The sequence below is a fragment of the Mustela lutreola genome, chromosome 7 (genome assembly GCF_030435805.1).
Source record: "Mustela lutreola isolate mMusLut2 chromosome 7, mMusLut2.pri, whole genome shotgun sequence".
Lineage (NCBI taxonomy): Eukaryota > Metazoa > Chordata > Mammalia > Carnivora > Mustelidae > Mustela > Mustela lutreola.
In genome coordinates this window covers 69,493,094-69,516,867 of record NC_081296.1, presented here as the reverse complement: position 1 = coordinate 69,516,867, position 23,774 = coordinate 69,493,094, and the positions used below count along the sequence as shown (strand labels likewise).

Here is a 23,774-nt window from a genome sequence, read left to right as displayed (position 1 = left end):
AGTTGAAATTCCAAGCTAAGAGGTAAAGAAAGCTCTTTATTTCAGATGAAGGCCTAATTCAGACTATTTATAAAAACAAAATTTTCCAAAAATCTGTTTTCTCCTTCTATGTCCTTTTGGCTTTTTTTTTTTTTTTTTTTAAAGATTTATTTATTTATTTGACAGACAGAGAGATCACAAGTAGGCAGAGAGGCAGGCAGAGAGAGAGAAAAAGAGAGGGAAGCAGGCTCCCTGCTGAGCAGAGACCTGGATTCGGGGTTTGATCCCAGGATCCTGAGATCATGACCTGAGCCGAAGGCAGAGGCTTAACCCACTAAGCCACCCCTTTTTGGCTTTCTTTTTAAAACTGCTTTCTTGAGGTTTAATTTATATACCATAAAATTCATCCGTTTTAAGTATACTATTCAACGGTGCTTACTAAATTTACAGTGTTGTGCAATCATTGCTATAATCTAGTTTTATAATATTTCCATCACTCTAAAAGGATCCCTTATGTGTGCTGGCTATCATCCCTGTTCTCCCCCCAATCCATGTTCTTAAGACCTAATTTTTTTTAACTCTCTAGAGCCAGAGCACACTGGCTTCTCTACCACTACCCGGACAAGCAGGAAGATTTGCCCATCTGCAATCGCTCTACTCAGTTTCTATCTTCTTCCTGTGGCCAGTGGAAACTGAAAGTCAACTGAGATGTGCAGCTAAGCACAGAAACATTACCGTAGCTCTACTTATCTAGAAGTTCCCCTCTATCTTGGGAGGAGAGTTTAGTAGAGTGGTTAAGACCATAATCTTTTGCGCCAGACATATCCGGGTTTAGATTCCTACTCTGCCATCTCCTACCATCTGTGTGACACTAAGCACATTCCCTAACCTACTTGACCCCGTAGAGGACTGAAAGGGATCAAGTATGTGAAGCACTTAGCAGTGTCTGGTATACAGTAAGTACATAATAAAAGCTGAGTGTTATCTGATGAGGGTAATCAGCTTTGAAGGCCAAACAGCACCTCCCCTACTGGCTTTGGGGGCTCAGAATGAGCTCAGCACAGCAGAAATATCTATATTCACACAGCACAAAAAATGAAGAAGCAAGCTGGCAAATTAACCGGTTAATTAGTTATATTTATCAAGGTAAACACTCCTAATAATCTAAGGCACAAATATAATAGCTTAAAAACATAAATGAGCTAAACATATTTAATCTATCTGTACTTTTTCATTCAGTTACGGACTAGCAGATTCTTCTACTGTGAAATCTCAAAGTATTTTTTCCTTAGTTATTACCTCTGCCCAGAAAAGGCATTCTCCTGTTATTGGGGACCCTCACTTTTCAATGCACATGATAAGAACTTGTGATAAGAACAGGCATATTTAATAAAATAAGCATCTGGGTTTCAACCAATGACCTAATTCTCAGAAAACTTCCAGCACCCTAATCATAAATCTATTATTCTTTCTAAAGATGAACTTTCCACTTCCCAAGATCCATATCCAACAATTATTCTTAAAGATTGTATTTATTTGAGAGAGAAAGCATGAGCCAGAGGGAGGGGCAGAGGGAGAACAGACTCCCAACTGGATGGGGAGCACGACATGGGGCTCATCCCAGGACCCTGAGATGATGACATGAGCTGAAGGCAGATGCCTGACCTACTGAGCCACCCAGGCATCCCCATATCCAAAACGTCTAAATCCTTAATGTAAAACACTCTCACCTCCCAATACCATCCATATCATTTTGCTTTTACCCACCAGTATTCTGGGGTACATCTATTAACATCAGCCCCATCTTCAGATCAGGAGGTGCTTAAGGGCAGTGTCATAACTTCTTTTTTGTATTTCTGACATTTAGCATGATATCCAAGCAAATATTATTAAAATAATGAATAAATAAATGAAAACTACTAAAAACTAGGGTCCTCAAGAAAGAATGTAAGGCAAAATTTATTATGAATACATCCCTGGTGCTTACCACAGCAAAGGAAAAAAGTAAAGTTCTCACCTTTTGACTTTTAATTTGTTCTACCACGACCATTACAGAGGGAAAAAGGAGCTGGAACTGCAAATGACAGAAAAATTAGGAGGGCACATAATCAAATATAAGGGGGAAAAAATGACTCAGGAAATGCTTTTGATTCTAAATAGTCCCACTTAACACAAAGACGGCAATACGGCAATACCACAGAACAGCCAAGATCCAGTATCCTAAGGCAATTCGATATGGGTTTGGCTGCAGAGGGAGAATGACAGAAGCAGTTTCTATTTCTAAGGCTAGCATAACTGTTAATATTGAAGTCAACACAGAGTATTAATATCAGACACTAGATTTTTACTAAAATCTGGAGCTTTCTAAACAGTTCTGATCTCAGAAAGTACACAAAATATAAAATGCCGGGCTCTGAATCCAGAAGGAAAAATGTTCTCAAAAAATAATGTCTTAAGTTCTTCTTTTTAAAAATAGGTTTAATTATAATTTTTAAAATTTTTTTAGAGAGAGGGGGTGGGCAGACGGGGAGAGAGAGAGAGAGAGAGAGAGAATTATAAGCAGGCCGCATGCCCAGCATAGAGCCTGACACGGGGCTTGATCTCACCACTCTAAGATCATGACCTGAGCCAAAATCAAGAGTCAGATGCTTAAATGATTGACCCACCCAGGTGCCCCTCTTTTTTTTTTTTTTTTTTTAATTCTTCACTTAAAAAAAAAAAAAAAGATTTTATTTATTTATTTGACAGAGAGAGAGAGACATCGAGAGAGCCCGATGCGGGACTCGATGCTAGGACCCTGGGATCATGACCTGAGCCGAAGGCAGAAGCTTTAACCCACTGAGCCACCCAGGCGTCCTACCACCAAACTGTCTTAAAATTTAAAGGGACTTCTTTATTTATTTTTTTTAAAGATTTTATTTATTTGACAGACAGAGATCACAAGTAGGCAGAGAGGCAGGCAGAGAGAGAGAGAGGGGGAAGCAGGCTCCCTGCTTAGCAAAGAGCCCGATGTGGGGCTCCATCCCAGGACCCTGGAATCATGACCCGAGCTGAAGGCAGAGGCTTTAACCTGCTGAGCCACCCAGGTGCCCCTTCTTCACTTATTTTAAAGATTTTTAAAGTAATCTCTCCACCGAACATGAGGCTCAAACTCACAACCCTGGTATCAACAGTCACATGCTCCACCAACTGAGCCAGCCAGCCACCCCTTAAGTTAGATTATTCTAACAGTTATCAACAGATCCTAAGGTATTTTATTATTTGGGCAGCATACCTGATCCAAGGAGTAATTGACATGTGATATGGAAAGATGGGGGTCAGCCAGGAACTGCAACAAAAACCACTGTGATTAGGGCTCCATATAAAACATCTCAATCTATTTGATCTTTGAAAACTAGGTAGGAATCTGAGAATGGGCTCCGTGTTAGTTTTAGGTTATGGAGAATTGATAGTTCGTAGAGTATTAATTCTGATTTTTCAGGTGACCAAAAAAAACAAAGACAGGGTTCTGATAAACTCACTCAAGAACCTTTGCCATGATCTGCATGCCACTTTGACTGTGGCTTGGGCAATCACAAATTATACTGTACGCTGCAGCCATGCAGAAAATAGCTCTCTCTTAACTACCTGACCACATTAAAGGGTATTTCAAATTCAAGAACATGCCCTAAGCAACTGTCCCAGAGACGCCTTTCCCATATCTACTCTCTCACCTCTTGTTCCAAATCAAGCAGTGCTTGGCGATAAGGCTGCAAAACGGAATCCAGCCCCGTGCAGAAGGCCCTTAGGTAGATTCCATGTAACCCACCTTGGCCCTGCTGAGATGGATGGTGATCCTGAAATCAAACACAGAGAACTCAGCCTCATGTCTTATACTCTAAAACCTGAGGAAAACATTATCTTTTGTTAGTGTTACTGTTTTTGCTTGATTCCGTAGCAAAGCCGTGCTTCAGTGAGAGAAAAAACCAACGAGAGAGAGAGATTTTGAGTTTTTACCTTTTAAAATGTGATATTTTAATTTCCCATGCAGCCTAGATGTTACATTCAGGTAGGGGGCACCTGGGTGGCTCAGTCAGTTAAGCATCTGACTCTTGATTTCGGCTCAGGTCATGATCTCAGGGTCGTGAGATGGAGCCTCCACATGGGGCTCTGTGCTCAGCATGGAGCCTCCTTAAGATTCTTTTTCTCCCCCTCCCCTTTTCTCTCTCTCTCTCTGCCTCTCTAAAATAAACAACCAGGTACTACCTCATATTGTCAGAGGAGATTTTTCTACAACTAACCTTATAACTTCCAGCTTAAATGGTGGCTTCCCATTGCCCCAAAATAATACCTCAACTCCTCTGCATGGCATACAGTGGCTTCTACATTCGCACCCCTAACTATCTCTCTAAAATTATCTTTTACTGCTTCCAACTTCACATTCTCATTTCCAAACTACCCACAGTTCACCAAATGTGCCTTGCTTCTATTTCTCACCCCCATGAATCTGGATGTGTTCCACTTATAACAGTGTACTCATCTTTGTGACAAATACCTACTCTTCCTACAGGACCCAACTCAAGCATCTCTTTTCTCAGAGCCCTTCCTAACTCTCCCGAGGAAACGAATCACCCCCACATTGTTGCTTTCAGAGCATCTCTGTGTAGTGCTGGAACTGTACTTTGGTTTATATGCCCCCTTCTCTAGACCAACTCTGATAATTCATGTGCCCTCATTAATATGATTTTATAGCAAAATGGCATTGATTAGATTTTAAGCTCACATTTAGCTTACACATTTCCAATAAAATACTTTTGAGAGAATCAGAATCCCTGTCCCAGAAGGGAAAATATAACGCATTATTCTCCAACTCTTCTGCCCCACAGATAAGCACCAAAGGCCTGACAACCAATTTATATAAGAGAGGTTACTGATTGCATTATTCCAGGAATCCTTCCTTTTCCTTTCTAGAAATCCCCACCTTTCTTCCCAACCAGAATCATTGTTTCAACTGGGCAACAGTCATCACTGAACCACAGTCACACAATTGTGCAATCTTTTTATTTACCACAGACAGAATTACAAACTGCTAAAAACGAAAGGGAATTTAAAAATTTCTCTTTAAAAAAATATGAGTGCTTACTATGTGCCAGGCACTTTGCATGAATTACCTTGTTTAATCCTTACAACTCTGTGAAATATGTACACTTATTACCCCTACTTTATAGATAAGTGAACTGAGCCAAAGTTACTGAGCATTAGGTTATTGCCAAGCAGTCTATGGCCGGTAAGTGATAGAGCAGGACACAAATCATTGACCTCTACACCATTAATCACAATTAACATATACACTTCCAATTAACTCATATTAATGGATACTATTTAAGTGTTTGCTACGTGCCAAGCACCTTCTCTGATTTAACTCTTTTATTTTCAAATAAGAAAAATGAAGCCCAAAGAGCTTGGTTGATTGGCTTAATGTGACTAAGGAAGTTAGAAGCAAAAAGATCTGAAATGATGCTTTATGTTTTTACTGCTGGAATTGGAATTCTGGTCCAGCTCAAACTACTTTAACTCAGGTCTCCTAAAACTCAGGCAAAGCATATTTTCTCTTACACCAATCTGCCTAGATTTGTCCCTGTGTATATTTTTTCCCCTTGTTTGAGCTAGTTATCTGGCCCTCACTTGAATAATTCCAATGATAAGAAATTCATAACATCTTAAGACTCATTTCATATCAATTATCAATGGATTTACTCAAAGCCTGACATGGCTCCTGACCTCTGGGGGTGTCCAATCCCTGGGACCGGCAGCCTACCTGTTGCTGCACATGGCCCGTGTACTGTTCAATGAACTCGGTGAAGCGAATGTAGTCTGTGCCCAGCCGGCAAAGGCGATTCAGGACGCTGGTTTCACTGGGATGGAGAAATGGGAAGTCCTGTGACACCTGCAGAAGAGGACAGGCTAAAAACACTGATGCCCACATATCTCGAGGTGCTTCAAATGCTTCATACTATGAATCACTCCCCTTCTCAAGATGCCCATTTAAGTTTGGTAAATTCCAAACTGCTACAAAGGTGTTGCTCCCCATCCCTGACCTAATTAGGTTTATTGAAATAGTTGGTAACACGAGGTAAAAAATTCAAACACTACCAAGTGTTGCACATTAAAAACAAGCCAACCTCCCCACAAGTGGCTACTGTTACTTGTTTCTTTTGCCATCTTCCAGGGATGGTCTATAAGGATATGGAGTTTTTTACCCAATTTCAACAAAGTCTCTTTAGCGTTACTGCTCAACAAAGTCTCTTTAGCCCTACTGCTCAAACCGGGATCTGCACTCTAGAGGTTTCTCAGACATATTCTTAAGATTTACAAATTCTCTACTAAATTTTAAATTTTATTTTCATTTCCATAAAAATGTAAAATTAATATAACATACTATAATCTATAAAAGCACCTTATAACTGGACATATAAATGTAGTGTCCATATTTTCATTTGTATTTGGTATTTCATTTCATTGGGTATTATTTTAATTGAAAGGAAGGCCAAATAATAACCTAGTGTGCTATATAAAGGTTTCGTAGCACATCGAGTACAATGAAGTAGGAGAATGTACTCATTCACATTTTTTTTAATACTGTGGTAAACTATACATAAAAGTTACCATTTTGGCTATCTTTAAAAGTACAGTTCTGTGGCATTAAATGCATTCACACCGTTGGGCCTCCCTCACCACCATCTAACTCCAGAACTTTTTTATCTTCCCAAACTGAAACCCTCTATCCAATAAACATTAACTTCCCATTCTTCCCTCCCCCCAGCCCCTGGCAACCACCCTTCTCTTGCTTGTCTCTATAATTTTGACCATTCTAAGTACTTCAAATATGTGTAAATACAATATTTGTCCCTTGATGACTGGCTTTTTCACTTCATATGATGTCTCCAAGGTTGATCCATGTTGTAGCATGCGTTATCTGAATTTCCTTCCTAAGACTGAAAAATATTCGACTGTATATTTGCTCAGCATTTTGTTTATCCAATTCATCTGCCAAGGGATGCTTGAGTTACTTTTACCTTTTGGCTACAGCAAATAATACTGCCATGAACGTGGGTATACAAATATCTGGGTATTGTATACGATACATATTTGTGTCTCTTCTTTAACTTTTTTGGGATATGTACCTGAAATTGAAATTGCTAGATCATTTGGTAGTTCTATGTTTAATTTTTTTGAAGAGTCACCCTATTATCTTCCACAAGGGCTGCACCATCTTCTGCTCTCACCAGTAATGCACAAGGGTTCTTATTTTTCCATGATCTCACCTACACTTGTCATTTTGTTTTTTCTGAATGGGTATAAAATGCTATCTCATTGATCTGCATTTCCCTAATAATCAGCCATACTGATAATCTTTTCATTTGCTTATTGGCCAGTGTATATCTTCTTTGGAGGATCAACCATCACTTAACCAATACCTACTTATCCCAGGCACTGTGTTAATATCCCGAGATTAAATAGTGAACAAAATCAGATGTAGTTACTATCCCCAAAGAACTTAGCATATTACATATTTATATCATTGAGTACTGTATTTTGTGGATGTCATCTTTACATAATAGTAAATGTGGTAATAAATAGGAGCAAAGAAGAATTTTTCTGTTACCAAATCCATAATACGTTTAGGAATCCATTTTTAAAATATTTTATTTATTTATTTGACAGAGAGAGACATAGCGAGAGAGGGAACACAAGCAGGGGGAGTGGGAGAGGGAGAAGCAGGCTCCCCACGGAGCAGGGAGTTCAATGTGGGGCTCCATCCCAGGACCCTGGTATCATGACCTGAGCAGAAGGCAGCTGCTTAATGGCTGAGCCACCCAGGCGCCCCTTAGGAATCCATTTCATGCATATTTTAATGACACAACACTAACCATATCTTCAAGTTAATAACTTAACAACACAGTGCTTAAGAATCTGTCTTTGGGGGGCATCTGGGTGGCTCAGTGGGTTAAAGCCTCTGCCTGAGGCTCAAGTCATGATGTCAGGGTTCTGGGATGGAGCCTCACATTGGGATCTCTGCTTATCGGGGAGCCTGCTTCCTCCTCTCTCTCTGTTTGCCTCTCTGCCTACTGTGATCTCTCTCTCTGTCAAATAAATAAATACAATCTTAAAAAAAAAAAAAGAATCTGTCTTGGGGAGGCCAACCTAATTACTCTGTTTAGTGCAGTGTCTCCCTTCAGCTGGAACTATACCCCCAATAAAGCCCTGCCTGTGGCTTTGAAACAAACAAACAAACAAACAAAACTCATATTTGGAGTCAGAGTGCCAGTTTTGAATCCCTGAGTTGCTGCTTACTTGCATGAAAATTTAGGCATATTATAATAACTCTCTGTGCCTCAGTCTTGATATCTAGAAAGTAGGAGATGGTAATTGTGGGGATAAATGTTAATACATGTAAAGCTATGCACATTGCAAGTGCTCAAGACATGAAAGCAATTTTTTATTATTAGGACAGCTCTACACAGTTATCAAGTGATAATTCCCATTAAAACTGGAATTTTGAGCAGTGCTTTGTTGGCAGAGTTTTAAAAATGTTCAAGGTCTAGTTATTCTGAAACAGCAAACAGTACTTTGAAGTTATTGATACCATTTGGTAAAACCCACTTATATGAATAGGCATTCTTATTTATTTATTTGTCAGAGAGAGAGAGACAGACAGGGACAACACAAGCACAGGAAGAGGCAAACAGAGGGGAAGCAGGCGCCCCATGAAGCAAGGAGCCCCATGTGGGGCTCAATCCCAGAACCCTGGGATCACCTCCTGAGCCAAAGGCAGACACTTAACAGACTGAGCCACCCAGGGGTCCCTGAACAGGCATTCTTTATCACAGACTTACTGATGTCAAAACAGAGATCTGTAGCAGTCATACTATTATTAAACTCAGTGTTGGAGATTTAGTTTCAGCAAAACAATAGTATATGTCACATTACATCACCAGTTCTCAATCAGGCAATTTTGCCCCATTTGGTAAATGTCTGGAGTTAGTTTTGATTGCCACAATTCAGGGGGTACTACTGACATCTAGTGGGTAGAAACCATGGGTGCTGCTAAACATCCTAAAATGCACAAGCAGGACACACTCCCACAACAAAGAATTATCCAGTGTACAATGTCAATAGTGTCAAGGTTGAGAAACCATACATTAATGTTATTTTGAATTTATCCATTTGATAGTTTTATTTATTTTTTAACAAATAATTGGTTTTACAGTTTTTATTTATTTATTTATTTTAAATATTTCATTTATTTATTTAACAGAGCTCATAAGTAGGCAGAGAGGCAGGCAGAAAGAGAGAGGAGGAAGCAGGCTCCCCGCCAAGCAGAGAGCCCGATGTAGGGCTCGATCCCAGGACCCTGGGATCATGACCCAAGCCGAAGGCAGAGGCTTTAACCCACTGAGCCACCCAGGCCCCCCTGGTTTTACAGTTTTTAAAGAGCAATATGCTTGAGTTTATATTTAGGTTAATGTGTACATATATTTAATATTATAATAAAATGATTTTTATCAGTATTAGGCATTCATAACATTTTCCCCCTTTATTTGATTGTGAAAAACATGCTCTGCAGAAAGTATGCAATATTTTCTGTTTTTAGAAGTCTTTTTTTCTTCCATAAATATCTGAACACTTAATATGGCAACAATACCCAGTGTTCATCACAAGAAGTGTACCCCTTAACCTCCATCACCTATTTCACCCATTCCCCCATGTCCCTCCCCCTCAGGTAGCCACCAGTTTATTCTCTATAATTAAGAATATGTTGCTTGGTTTGGAATTGGCATTACTTTGTGAGCTAGATTCAAATCTTGCCATTAGGAGGACGAGTCACCATAAATTTCTCTGAGCTTCAGTTTGCTCTTTTTTCAATTCCAGCTAACAATACCTAAGTTACTAAGTTATTGAGAGGACTGGATAATATTATAGAAAGCAGAAGTAGAAAAGAATGGTTCAGATACAGGAGCCAAGCAGACCTGCGGTTCAACACTAAGCTCAATAATTACAAGCTCAAATACAGGGAGTTAATCTGTGAAATGGAGATAGGTGGTTGTTAAGATTAAATGAGATAATGCATATAGTACCTAACCCTTCCTCCTCATACATAGGAATTCCAAATTCTCCAAGTACAGAAATTTCTTGCGAAAGGAGCAATGAGGGAAACACTCTTCATTTTTTTTAGTCAACAAAACTGGATGACCCCCACATAGTGTGTTAAGAGCTACGTATTTGGGCTAGTTTTCAAAGCTCAGTTTAAAGCAGTGCAAGCGTGAAAACTGGTAAAAGCGCCTCCCTCACTTTCACATCCAGTTCCCCAGCAACTCTCGCTCAGACACCTCAACCTCAGGCATGGTCGCGTGCTCCCTCCTTCCGGGTCAGCCTTCTCTACGCCAGCCCCGGCCCAGCCCTCCCGAGGTGAGGTACCGCGCGCCAACGCCCCTCAGGCACTTCCCGGGTTACCAGCCTAGGCACTCGCTCCCCGAACACTGCCCCTGTAAGCCCCGCCCGTCGACCACGCAGACTCCTCCCCCAGGTACTGGCGCGGGCCCGCCCATTCTGCGCTCCCTAGTTCCCGCGCAGGGGGCTGGACTGTACCTGAAGGCCACTCCGCTTGTTCCACGTGAAAATGGACCCTGGGTACCCGCTCAGAGCCAAGAGCAGTTCGTGGATCATTCCCACGGCGGATCTCGAGTCCCTATATCCGTCGCCCCCTCCTCCAACGTCCCTCCAGGGGACCGCAGGGGCGAATGCCGCCTTCTTGACAAGCGCACAGGCCCCTGGGACAGGCGATTTGTCCTGAATCCCAAGTGGCAAAACAACTGCTGCGGGAAGAGCGGAGGGGAAATATTACGGGATAGGCGCCCCCACGTCCCGGAAGTGTGCCGCGCTCGGCTGGGCCCACTCGCTCGCTCCTGCCAAGGTTCTGCTGGAGGAATCTCCGGAGTGCCCTTGCGCATGCGTCCTCAGTGCCCGAGTCGCCCGCTCGGACTTCCGGTTCCAGAGCTGGACTGGGAGGCTGGAGAGCCGGGTCTGGGGCCCGACCCTAAGAGGGTGAGGCTGGCCCGGGGGCAGAGATGCGAGTGGGTTGAGGGGCAACCCCAAGAAGGAGACGCTATCTGGGGTGGCCAGAGGGTGCTCTCGGGGCGCTTTAGCTCGGTCGGAGACCTCTGGAGGGACCGCACGACGGCTCCGAGAGTGACCTGGCCGGAGGGACCGAAGACAAAGAGGCCGGAATCCCGCACCCGCCGCTCCTAGAGTCGAGTCCCGCTCCCGCGAATCCCGCAGCACCCGGAACCCCTGGCCAGCAACCGAACTGGTCCTCAGGAGACCCATTACTACTGCCCCCTCGGACTCCCTCTCTTCACCAACTCAGTGTGACTCCCCACGCCCACCGGCCCTCGCTTCAGGAACCCAAACCAATCCTCCTAGTGCGCGAGGTTTCCCGTCAGTAGTTCCCCGAGTAGTTGCTGAGCGGTTACTTAGGCTGTGAGGGAAAACAAAGACCCAGTATTCAGTACTTTATTTTTGTCCCGGGTGGGAATTGGTAGTTGTGTAGTCTGAGGAGGCGGGGAGGATGTAAACGGTCCCCGGAAGGACTGCGGAGGTACTGGGGGAGATCAGCTGCCACCCGCTGGACAGAGGCTTTTTGCCTTCAGCAAGAGGGTGACTTGCCTTTAGATTCTCTCCAGCTCCAGGTCTCCCATATGGTTCGAACTCACTATGCAACATTGGTCAGGGGAGCTGACTGGGATCAGGTCTGGGGGGAGGTGGAAGAAGGGCAGACAATACTTTATACTTTGCTGCTTCCCGGGGCTGCCTTGAAAGTCGCCCCAAAATGGTAGCTTTTGAAAGGTCTCCTTCATGCTGTTTGGCTTGCTGTCCTTAAGTTGGTGCTACCTCACATGGCCACGTGGAGTATATGGGAAGTCAAACCAACCCTTGGCAAGACTTCAGACATATGAGTGAGTGTATTTCTTCTGATAGTGCCATCTCTCTCTACCCTAGGAAGAAACTCTTCTTACAGTTGAGAGACTCATCTGCAGGTGATTCTCCAAGGACATGGGAAAATAGGTGTAAGCCCTCCAACCCTTAAGTGGAGGGAAGCTGCTTTCTACTGTGAATGATGGCCAAACCCATTCTGAGAGGGAATGGCACTAACTCTGAGACGTTCCGACAGCGCTTCAGGAGATTTCACTACCAGGAGGTAGCCGGGCCCCGGGAGGCTTTCAGCCAACTCTGGGAACTTTGCTGTCGTTGGCTAAGGCCGGAGGTGCGCACCAAGGAGCAGATTGTAGAATTGTTGGTGCTAGAGCAGTTCCTGACCATCTTACCTGGGGAGATCCAGAATTGGGTACAGGAGCAATGTCCAGAAAGTGGAGAGGAGGCAGTGGCTCTGGTGGAAGATTTAGAAAGAGAGCCTGGAAGACCTGGACTTTCGGTGAGAAGGGAGGGGGAATTCAGAAGTGTGTGACTGGGAAGGGGCAAGGATAAAGGGCCATATTAAGGTATATACAGCTTTAAAGAGGGGCACAATCTGCTTTGGTGATGCTTAAACTTAGGGTCCTGGAACAGGTAACTTTTTCAGTTAGAGCTTATCTGGAGATGCTACCTGGGTGTACCTTTGCTATCCTGTCATAATGAGTTATTCATAGTCTTACAGGTTTTTTACTTAAGAGGGAAGAAAGGGGAATTATTTTTTAGCTGTAGGTGGGTTTACTATTTTGAGCTTTTCTTTCTGGAGCTCCAGTTGCTCTAAGCTAATGGAATAAGAAAGACCCATGTTCACTGTTAATCCTCCTCCCCTGCCAAACCTAGCCAGGTCCCAAAAGGATGAACTCTTTTGGGGTATTAAATAATCTCCTCTGGGAATGCCCCTCATTATAACCTTGCAGTGACAATTAATGGGGGTTGTTTCTAGGTCACAGTCTCTGTGAAGGGGCAGGAAGTGCGCTTGGAGAAGATGACACCCCTGAAATCATCACGAGAGTTATTAAGTGTTCGGCAGGAGTCAGTGGAACCCCAGCCCAGGGGTGTAACCAAGAAAGAGAGGGCAAGGAGCCCAGACCTGGGACCACAGGAGCAGATGAACCCAAAGGAGAAGCTCAGACCTTTTCAAAGGAGCGGTGAGGAGTAGATTCATATGGGAAGATAGGATACCATTCTAAATTGGGAAGTAGGGTTGGGAATAGTGAGTGGGAAAGGGATTTCAGGAAATGAGTTGAAATTGTAGAGTATGCAGTTGTTGGAGACCTCCTGAAGGTACGTAGTTTAGCCCTCTGGTGTAGTATTCTTGTATTTCCTCTTTCAACAAGTCGCCAGAGGATGACTTCCTAGTTTTTAATCAGAATGGAACTATTTTATTTCCTATTGGTAATGATGATACTAGGTATTTTCTAGATAAAAATTCTTTTGTATACTTGAAGGCACAGCCTCTTTTTAGTCATTTTCTTAATCCAAATTGAACTGTATTTGTTTCTTCAAGTATTACTCAGAAGCTCCATTCTTTTTTTTTTTTTTTTAAGATTTTATTTATTTATTTGACAGACAGAGATCACAAGTAGAGAGGCAGGCGTGGGGGAGGGGAGCAAGTTCCCCACTAAGCAGAGAGTCCCAGAACCCTGGGATCATGACCCAAGCCAAAGGCAGAGGCTTTAACCCATTGAGCCACCCAGGCGCCCCAGAAGCTCCATTCTTTAGACCTATTAAGGTTTTGTTATTCTCCTTTGGAAATGAAGTCTTCCAAATACCTAGTTAATTGTGGAGAACTAAATTATATTATTTGAGGGAGGGTCTGGTAGGCAGAGGCAGAGTAGGAATTTTACTTGAGAATTTCACTATACTTTCTTTTAGTAAAGCTCTACTAACTGGTGATTATTGTTTCCTTGGTAACTTTCAGGACTCTTCTCGGTTTCCCCATTGTCTTTGTGCCTACTCCTTATTGTTGTATTTGATTTTGTAGAACTTGTTTTTCTTATTTGTTCTCAGTTGAATTCTCTATTATCTGTTTGGGGTTTTTTTGATCGTTTCTTTAACTTGTTAAGGTTGTTTTGAATTTTGATCTGATCATCCAAGAAGCTAGCCTTCTCAGCCATTTGTAACAGTCTCTGTTAGCAATCCAGATGCAAGTCCCCCAAACAGAGACTTGCAGAATTAATGAGTTTTTGAACACCTACAATGCATTCTAACACCTTGCAAGGTACTCTGCAATAAGTAAACGTGCCTGTTCTCAAAGAGCTTAGGGTGTTATTTGAAAACAAATATGTGCTGAACTGAACTATATTGAAACCATGCCAGCCAATGACTGTTCGTCAATTTGTGTGAGTACAAAAGGGGTTTGGCAGAGTAAGAGATGAGGGAGGGCAGTAGGGAAGGCTTCATAGGGTGGCTCTGGTAAATACAACTTCTCATAGAATGGGTTAAAGTTGGATAGGAGGGACTTACAGGAAAGGCCCAGAGTGATGGATAATAGTATGCTGTGATCTAGAGAGGAGTCTGATATGAATGGACAGTGCATGGGAGGCACTCAGGTTAAGGTTCAGCAGTATAGTGTTTGAGCTGAGGAAGTTAGAGCCTGGAATTAGGTAGAACAGTGACTGCTGCATTTATCTGGCTATAAGAGGATAAGGGTTCTAGACTTGGATGGGGCTTAAGGAACAGAGCAGGACATCCTATGGGAGAAGCCTTTAGAACTTGGTGACATTGTGAAGGAAATGGATGAGTTGAAGTTTCTTCCCTACTCTTTTTGCCCTTGGAATCACTCTGAGTTTAATTCTCTAGTGCCAAGTGGAGAACTATAGGAGATGGGAGGTGACTATTCCCAGCAGTACCAAGACCTCTTATAAGACCTGTAAGATTCCCAGCAGTGCCAAGACCTATAAGTGGTGAGGAGAACTAGGGAACAACATGGAACAGAAGTATTTGCTCTGAACAATCAAACAGAACCTTTTCCTCTCTCTAACCCTGCTCTGGAAAATAATCTCTTTTCTTTGGGTTTTATGTATTTTTCCCACTTTCTCCAACCCATTGAACTTTCTGAGAATACTTCCTTAGACACTTTCTTTATAAGCCTCTTGGATTCGAAAAAGACAGGTCTGAACTCAGAGGTATTTTTATGATCAATCCAAATTGTGATATCCTTTGTTTGCTTCCCTGCAAGCAGGATTTCCATTTCCTAAATCCGGTGTGGTCTCCAGGTTGGAGCAAGGAGAGCCCCCTGATCTGGGCTCCAAGGAGAAGGAACTATCAAGAGGCAGTCACACAGGAGAAAGACAAATGCATGCTGATCTGTTATCACCCAAGAGAGAGAGAAGAAGCTGGGTAGACCAGGATCACTGGGGCTTTGAGGATGAGAAGGTAGCAGGAGTGCACTGGGGCTATGAAGAGACCAGAACCCTCCTTGCAATTCTCAGTCAGACTGAGTTTTATGAGGCTCTCCGAAACTGTCATAGAAACAGCCAAGTGTATGGGGCTGTGGCTGAGCGGCTCCGGGAGTATGGCTTCCTTCGGACATTGGAACAGTGTCGGACCAAGTTCAAAGGTCTCCAAAAGAGCTATAGGAAAGTCAAGAGTGGTCACCCACCTGAAACCTGCCCCTTCTTTGAAGAGATGGAGGCCCTGATGAGTGCCCAAGTCATTGCATTGCCCAGTAATGGCTTGGAAGAGGCAGCCTCTCACTCTGGCCTGGTGGGCAGTGATGTTGAGACAGAGGAGCCAGGGCAAGAGGGCTGGCAGCATGAGGAAGCAGAAGAGGCTGTGGCTGAAGAGTCGGACAGTGATGAAATGGGCCAGGAGGCCACCCCCCAAGTCCCTGACAACTCATCTGCCCCTGTTCTTTTTCGAAGTCCCAGTGGTAAGAAGCTTTTCTTTTGGGGGTTCTGGGATTAGATTTGAGGAGTTATGAGACTGCATGTGCAGTCAGGAAGTCTAATGTTGCCTGTCAGCTTTGTCACTTAAATAGAACACAAAGAGGCAGGCACTTTTCAGTTCTATGTGTATTTCATTCTCTTGTGGGAAAATTAGATAATAGTACAGAGTAATTTTAGATATTTTAAATATGTACACTCAGAAAATTCTAGAGCTCTTTAAAAGAATATCATTCCATTTCTTTATTAAAATATTTTTTTCCTGATTATAAAATCACTAACAGCTGAGAAGAACCTGGCACTATGCTATGTTTAAGGAAAATATTTATTGAGCACCTTACACAAACTGTGCATTATTTCCCCAGTTCTCAATGTCAGTTTATTTTGTGTTCCTTTTCACTTAGCATAGCATAGTGAAGGACTTCCCAAAGTTGGGGAAACATTTTCTAAGACTCTTACAGGAGATTCGCAACACACATAGTAAGAAATCTTAGTTTAACACTTGGTTGAAATATTTGCCCATGGATCTGTTTTTAAGTATTATTTATTACTGTTGATATAATTTGTATAACCATGTTGTTACGGAAAGAACACCAGAATATGAGTAGGGGGTTTGTTTCTAATCTTGACTACTAATCACCTCGGGTGACCTTCGATAGTCATCTGACCATTTCCGAGCTGCTTCCTCACCTGTAAAAAGGGGCGTGGCAGCAGGACTACTTCTCTTAAAGTTGCAGTTTCACTGTGAATAGCGATCTTTTCGTTTTTTTATTATATGTGTGTGTTGTTACTTCAGTTCTGTTACAGGTTTCTTGTCTTCCTATCTTCTTTTCCCTTTCTCAGTATGCTTTTTTCTTTCATTCTTTTTTTGACAATGGAATAAATGTAGGTAAACCACAGACATGGCACATATGCTAGCTGCCATTATTTTTATGATCTGTTCAACTTTTTCCACTGCTTTTTCTGTCTTCCAGTTCTTTCCCCAACTCCTTTACTTGACAGTGAGTGGAGGGTGATAGAAGCAGCAGCATCTCCAGGTGGCTGTCAAGTGGGAGGAAAACTCTTTGAATCTTCTTTCCCTCTAGCCTGGGGACTAGCAAGGAGCAGAGTCTGTAATCCTACTGAAGCACTGCCCAAAGGAAGCCTGCAGCACTAGTACGGGCTCAGGCTGGGAGATACTTCTCACTTTCTTCCTCTTTCCAGCTTCCACCAGACCTTTTCTCCTAAGGATAAGGTGCATGACTATCAGGCTCTCACCTTGTACCCTTCAGGTCTGAATGGCCCTTCAGGTCTTAGCTATTACTGGGCTTTTTTGAGATTGTGGCAAACGAAGAAGGGCCATAATAGGGAATGGGCAACCGCGTGATTCTGCAAGAGACTGTTCTTTGGGGTCCTGAGTCATGCTTTGAAACACTTAATTCATAAGGAAGTAGAGCTGATGGAAAAATAGTGATCAGAAAAGTTAGGGATGACTCATGAGAGTGATTGACTAGGTCTTATTCCCCTGGCCAGTTATTTTCTAGTTATGATCAGAATTCCAAAGAAATTACTAGAAGAATGGGGAAATGCATCTACTCTTGACTCAGTGTAATGAGTGTTTCAGTGATCTGGTGGAAAGACTTTTTTTTTTAAATGGCTAAAGAGAAAATAGGAATCAAGGTCCCTGTGAAATTGCTGTGGGATATAGAGAAGCAAAACATTCTAATAATGAGTTTGTATAGATTTTGGAAACAAAGTATTTTTACTTTTTCACCTAGGAGCCCAAGCTTAAGTGGTTTTTCATCATACACTTGTAGGACTGAGGAATAGAGGCTATAAAGCCCTGGATTAAGTGGTGCTGAAAATTCTTTTCTGGTGGCAGGTGTGCACTGGGGCTATGAAGAGACAAAGACTTACCTTGCAATTCTTAGTGAGACTCAGTTCTACGAAGCCCTCCGGAACTGTCACCGCAACAGCCAGCTGTATGGAGCAGTGGCTGAGCGGTTATGGGAATATGGATTCTTAAGGACACCAGAGCAGTGTCGGACCAAGTTTAAAAGCCTACAGACCAGCTATCGGAAAGTCAAGAATGGCCAAGCACCAGAGACCTGTCCCTTCTTTGAAGAGATGGATGCTTTGGTGAGTGCCAGGGTTGTTGCCCCACCTAGTGACAGCCAGGAAGAAGAGACAGCCTCTTGCCCCACCCAGACCACCAGTGAGACCAAAGCTGAGAAGCAAGCTGAGGCTGCAGAAGAGACCATAGAAGAAGATTCTGAGGATGATGAAGAGGATACTGAGGTACCCCTGGGGGTTGTCATGACCCGTGCTCCAGTCTTATTCCAGAGCCCCAGTGGTAAGATCCTTTTACTTTTTGAGGTCTGAGTAGCAGAAGGGAGACAGTGGGATTTAGGAGAAAAATCAACAATCTGAAGAGTAGGAGACTGGCTTCTATACCCAGTTCTTATGGATTCTTCTTGTGACCACCTTCTCTCTTCTCCATGTTTCTTTTCTATTAAAGCAGCTCACAGAGGGGATATAAATTATTCACCTGCCTTGCCTTCTCATAATACATCATCAGTCTGATGGGTGCAAAGTTTATAAGTTCGCTCTCATCTACATCTGAGCTAGTAGGCAGTTTACCTAGGAGGGAGTATGAAAGTTAACATCTCCTAGGTAGCATGTTGTATACCCATAGTGGGATGAAGTTGATTTTGAAAGTTCATTCTTGTTAAATGTTTTTTTCCTCTACTTCAAACTTGCATACAGGTTGTATGTCTACTTTATTCACACCTATGAAAACCGAATAACCTCTTCAGCCACGGCTGGGCAAAAGTCCGAGATTTCTTAGGGAATGGACTGTTTGAACCTTAGCCGTTGTATAAGAAAAAGAAATACTTCACTATGGCTTCCCTCCTTGTGGGAAGAATAATTCTGATTTTGGAGTCATACATGTATGTGAATCTGAACTCTCTTGTCCATTAGCTAGCTGAATGACTCAGAGCAAGCTATTTAAAACCCTGTACGTTTGCTTACATATTACAATGTACCTCACTGAAGCTGATGTAAATGAGGTACTATGGTGAAGCACCTAGCACAGTGCTCAGGCACACAGTAAGTATTTAATAAATAATAGTTTTCTTTTCAAAATGTTCTTCAGATGTACATTCTTCAAGGGTGTCCCATGGAGGTGTTAATATGTTCCACTAAAAAAATGTCTTGTAAGTTAAGGAAGTGCTAAATTACCCTCCTCAGAGGCCCACAATACACACTCACATATTTAAGATTCTGAGATTTCATTAAATTTAACAAATCTCTGTTTCACGGGGGCATCTTACATCACTGAGCTTTCTGGATAGAAATACTGTCTTTAGTGGGTACATAAACAGGCTGATGCTCAGTATTCCTTTGCTCTCAGATTTTGTCCAGGGAATTTGGGATCCAGAATTTGAAACATCCGAAAATTCTGCAAATTCAAAGTCAATTTGCAAACTGAAAACTGAAAACTGCAAATTCACATAGCTTAGGCCTGGGGAGCCTGGTATTTGGCTCTTAGAAGAATATTAAAAGCTTAGCTTGGGCATTAGAGTAGTGCTTTGGGAACACTCAATGTTTATTCTTCCAGGGAAAAGAGATTGTTTTAGGGAGATATTTCCTAGCAAAATTTCTCTCTCAGAAGACCTTCTGTTCTTTGAAAGACACCAAATATTTTCCTACCCTGTTTTCATTCTCAATATACATTGGAATTTGAGGGGAGGGGGACTCAGATAGCTCTTTTGGATATAGAAGTTTTCAAGGTTTTCCTGGGTACTCCTGGACCTATCTTAAATCTGGTAGGTTTTCCTTGTTATACTGAGAGAGTTTTCTGAAGATGATGGGTATCCAGGAAGCATTAAAAGAATATATTAATCAGCCCCTATAACAGATGAGAAACATGTGATTGGTTACTAAGCACAGGAGTAAAAACACTGGAATTCTAATTGGTAGTAGTCACTGGGGATCTAGTGCTCCCTAATTTTTATCTTTAATCATCTAATATGATACTTACTTTACCCCCAGCACATAATATTGAGGAAATGGATAACCTTTGAAATTCTATTCTTATATCAGGTTTTGAGGCTGGATTTGATAATGAAGAGAATCTAAAACGAGATATTTCTGAGGAAGTACAACTACATAGAACATTACTTGCAAGGTCTGAAAGGAAACTGTCCCGGCATCTTACTCAGGGTAAAGGTGGTGAGAGTGAATGTAAATCAGGACAACAGTGGGCAACGACCCCAGGGGAGAGAAGAGGAAAACCAACACTCCCAGAGAGGAGTTTAGGTAAAGTTCTAAATCATCAGAGACCTTACTTGGGAGAGAGACCCTGTAAATATCTCAGATACAGCAAAAACTTTGTTCCAAATTCCCACCTCATGCATCAGATATCTCATCAAGTAGAAAATCCATATAAATGTGCTGATTGTGGAAAAAGCTTCAGTCGGAGTGCACGCCTCATCAGACACCGCAGAATCCACACTGGAGAGAAACCTTACAAGTGTCTTGACTGTGGGAAAAGTTTCCGTGACAGTTCAAATTTCATCACCCACAGGAGAATCCACACAGGAGAAAAACCCTATCAATGTGGTGAGTGTGGAAAACGCTTCAATCAGAGCTCAAGCCTTATAATTCACCAGAGAACCCACACAGGAGAAAAGCCCTATCAATGTGAAGAGTGTGGAAAAAGCTTCAACAATAGTTCTCATTTCAGTGCACATCGGAGGATACACACAGGAGAGAGACCTCATGTGTGTCCTGACTGTGGAAAGAGTTTCAGTAAGAGTTCTGACTTACGTGCACACCATAGGACCCACACAGGAGAGAAACCCTATGGGTGTCATGACTGTGGCAAATGCTTCAGTAAAAGCTCTGCCCTTAATAAGCACCGAGAGATCCATATGCGAGAAAAACTTCTGTCACAGTCAGCACCTAAGTAAGCCCCTGAGAATTTAAAGAAAAGATACATGCATTGAAATTGTTAGGAAAAGTCTTCCAATAGTAGATCCATCTCCTAGCTCCAACGAGCTTAGGAAACCCTCTAAGATTTACCCCACTTTGTCCATGTTTTTCCTGGGTCTATGAATTCCTAAGGTAGTTATCTTAAGAATGAAAGGAAGATTTCAGTCTCTCTCCTTGCCTTCACTGGAAATGAGAAATAACACCTTTATCTCTCAGTGCCTATGTTGTTTCCTTAATAGAGAGGATGTAGTAGTAGATCCCATGTATTTATTTATCCTGATACTCAGCTGCATTTCAACTGGAAAAACTTACCATGACAGCATTTCAGAGAGAGGTCGTGAGCCTTATTCTGAGTGGGTCTAGCTTTTTATAAAATAATGGAAATGCAAAAAAGTGGCTTTTTTTGTTCATATAAGTCTGTGCTCAGAATGACATCTGTCATGTCCACTCTTCATTTACCTTAAAGAATTTAATATCCATCTTGGTTCTGACCTATGAATCATCTTGTTAAAAGCCAGGTGTTCTATATGGGGAAACAGTATAAACTTTATATAAATATTGAGGTGTGAACCCTGGATTTCTTAATTTCTTCAAAGCTCTGGAATATAATAATATATTTAGAGCATTCTAGATAGATTTTTTTTTCTTCTATTCCATCTGATACGAATTTCATCTGTCCCTGCTGGTCCAGAAGTGCAAAGAGCTAGCCAGCGGGGTATGTTGATATGAGAGAAGGCATTTAAAGCTGCCAGTAGGGGGCTGTCTGCATTTCGCACACTCTAAACACCTAGTATAGTGTTACACCCCATGGTCACTGAATACTCATGTGCATTGAGCAGAAACAACTGCCACATACCCATGAGTTAGGAAACAGACCACTTTGTGCCAATAACTCTTTACCCTAATGGCAAGGAGGACAGATTATCTTTGGTCACTGGAGTTGCCAATACTTGCACACATGCACATATTCAACTGTCTAGATCTAATTTTTTAAAAAGATTTTATTCATTTGTCAGAGAGTGAGAGAGAGAGCACAAGCAGGGGGAGCAGCAGGCAGAGAAGCTCCTGAGCAAGGAGGGAGCATCCTGCTGATGCAGGACTCATGTACAGATTTATTTCTAAAAGCTCTTCAAACACAAGTGTAATTCTGATCTATATAATCAAATAGTATTGAATAATTGCCCACCTGTTCATAGCAGTAATGATGAGCCCTGTACAGCACAAGGTAAATAAGCCCTGTCCTTATTTTTATAACCTAAAACAGATGACACTGACATGGACAAATAATAAATGCACATGTAGAGCTGCAATAGTTTTAGAGAAATCTATAAATCTAGTAACATTTTGCATAAATGTTAAGGTCTAATGCATTATAGTTTTCTATAAGAAAAACCTGGGAGGATTTTCTTCTCTTTATTCAGGAAGGCTTCATGAAACAGCAAGTGTTCAAGGAAGGAAGGTTACTGGGTAAGTTAGGGTGGGATGAAATCCCCAAACCAATCACAAAACTGAGTGTTGAGTGGGTGAGAAATGGGAAAATTGGAGAGCAAGGTGTTTTACGCAGATGGAGCCAAGAGCAAAGGACAGACTGTAAGGAAAATTAAACAAATCTTGGAGCTGCACAAAATCTGAGGAATAGTATTATCTAGGCTACGCACGAGGCAGAGAACTGCCTTAACTGGGACATGGAGTACCAGAGGCAGATCAGGATGTGGTCCCATCCACCTATAATAAATCAGATACTGCGCTGTTCTTATTGATGAAAGAGCCAGCTTGCACTAGAGAAGAAGAATGAGCTGTTTGAGGGGACTAGCTCCTATGGGAGACAAAGGTCAGAAACTAGTATCTTAAGAAGATACTACAGGGGGCAGGTCTGAGGAAATGTGAACAGATGGCTAAGGTCTAGGATAAGTAGCTGTTTCATATTCATATATAATCAGAGTCCTATGGCTGGAATGAGGTATCAAAGAGGAATAGGGAGATAGAATATTCTGTCATTCATAGCTTGCTATGTTAGGTGAGAGGTTGAGTAGGGTTCTGGTATTGAGGGATCATACTACAAAGAATTTCCTAATGTTTATTAGGACAAGATGGTATCTCAATTATGTGGCCTAAGGAGACAGGAAGATAGAAGAAACACCAATCTAAAGCAGTGCCTCAGGATTTGAGATGGTTTAGTAAGTGTGTCTTTTAAATGTGTTTTTTTTTTTTTAATATGGGAGATTACTGTCTTTAGTATATTTATGGATAGTTGTGTATAAAAAGTACTGGTTGGGGGTATCAGCAGATATGAATTCCGGTTCCAGATGTCTTGTGTGTAAGTCATCCTGTTTCCATCTCCCTTTCTGTAAAGCAGAATAATGTTTACACCTTAATCTGCCTCTCAGGGATACCATGTTAATAAAAATTAATGTCTATAAAGTACCCAGTGTTTCTTCAGATGGTTTACCCCATCCCACACCCCACCAAATATACATGTGCAAATTACTAAGTTGTTGTTGCTAGGAAAAGAAATTTTTACTCACTTTTTTGGCTCCCTGTGTGGGCTTACCAGAAGTATGCCTGTTTGAATCTTTATGTGCTAGACTGAGAAACAAATTAGGATGTGGTAGAAGAGAAATTAGAATGAAAATTCTGTGGTGTCTATATCTGTATCCATTAGTACAGTGTATTCGACCTGTCATATTATTATGACCTGTCATAACTGAGCATGGAGAGTCTTACTTTAAAAGACCCAGTACCAGCCTCCCTTCTCCCCACCAACCTCCAGATGAAGAGAATGTACCTAAGGAACAGGGCAAAGGCAAACTCTCTTACTGGGGAAAGCCCATTTCATCTCAAATAGCTTAACAAGGCTTTTTCTCCTACCCAGTCTGCATTCCTAAGGATGGAAGAAGCAAGAAATAGTCTTCCAACATTCAA

At 42.1% G+C, this 23,774-nt stretch overlaps 2 protein-coding genes across 13 annotated transcripts in view; one reads left to right on the top strand and one right to left on the bottom strand.

The window, feature by feature from the left end:
• TUBGCP4 (tubulin gamma complex component 4) overlaps positions 1-10,928 on the bottom strand; it is a 37,310-nt gene extending 26,382 nt beyond the window's left edge. The window contains exons 1-5 of one of the 5 annotated variants that reach the window (XM_059181342.1): positions 10,609-10,926; positions 5,777-5,905; positions 3,693-3,815; positions 3,254-3,307; positions 1,997-2,053 (exon numbers count right to left, since the gene is read on the bottom strand). In XM_059181342.1, coding sequence (XP_059037325.1) covers positions 1,997-2,053; positions 3,254-3,307; positions 3,693-3,815; positions 5,777-5,905; positions 10,609-10,686 — 441 coding nt within the window. In that variant the 5' untranslated portion in view covers positions 10,687-10,926. Of the gene's footprint in view, positions 1-1,996; positions 2,054-3,253; positions 3,308-3,692; positions 3,816-5,776; positions 5,906-10,311; positions 10,336-10,608 lie in introns of those variants that run through there. The other 4 variants (XM_059181343.1, XM_059181344.1, XM_059181346.1 and 1 more) reach the window with 4 other exon arrangements.
• Positions 10,929-10,990: 62 nt separating this feature from the next.
• ZSCAN29 (zinc finger and SCAN domain containing 29) lies at positions 10,991-23,276 on the top strand. Of its 8 annotated transcripts, none has more exons than XM_059181334.1 (6): positions 10,991-11,064; positions 12,019-12,451; positions 12,932-13,136; positions 15,173-15,862; positions 17,737-18,207; positions 19,962-23,276. In XM_059181334.1, exons 2-6 carry the CDS (start codon positions 12,134-12,136, stop codon positions 20,828-20,830), a joined length of 2,553 nt encoding a protein of 850 aa, XP_059037317.1. In that variant the 5' UTR covers positions 10,991-11,064; positions 12,019-12,133; the 3' UTR covers positions 20,831-23,276. The 8 variants fall into 8 exon arrangements, with proteins under 8 accessions (XP_059037317.1, XP_059037318.1, XP_059037316.1 ...); XM_059181335.1 differs by having other exon boundaries at positions 10,991-11,441; XM_059181333.1 differs by having other exon boundaries at positions 10,991-11,457.
• Positions 23,277-23,774: the final 498 nt, after the last annotated feature.

Bases quoted from the DNA above. Each gene is read 5' to 3' on its own strand.
- ZSCAN29 (XM_059181334.1), top strand. From the start codon at position 12,134: ATGATGGCCAAACCCATTCTGAGAGGGAATGGCACTAACTCTGAGACG. The intron at 13,137-15,172 runs GTGAGGAGTAGA...CCCTGCAAGCAG, and splicing joins CAGACCTTTTCAAAGGAGCG to GATTTCCATTTCCTAAATCC. The intron at 15,863-17,736 runs GTAAGAAGCTTT...TTCTGGTGGCAG, and splicing joins TCTTTTTCGAAGTCCCAGTG to GTGTGCACTGGGGCTATGAA.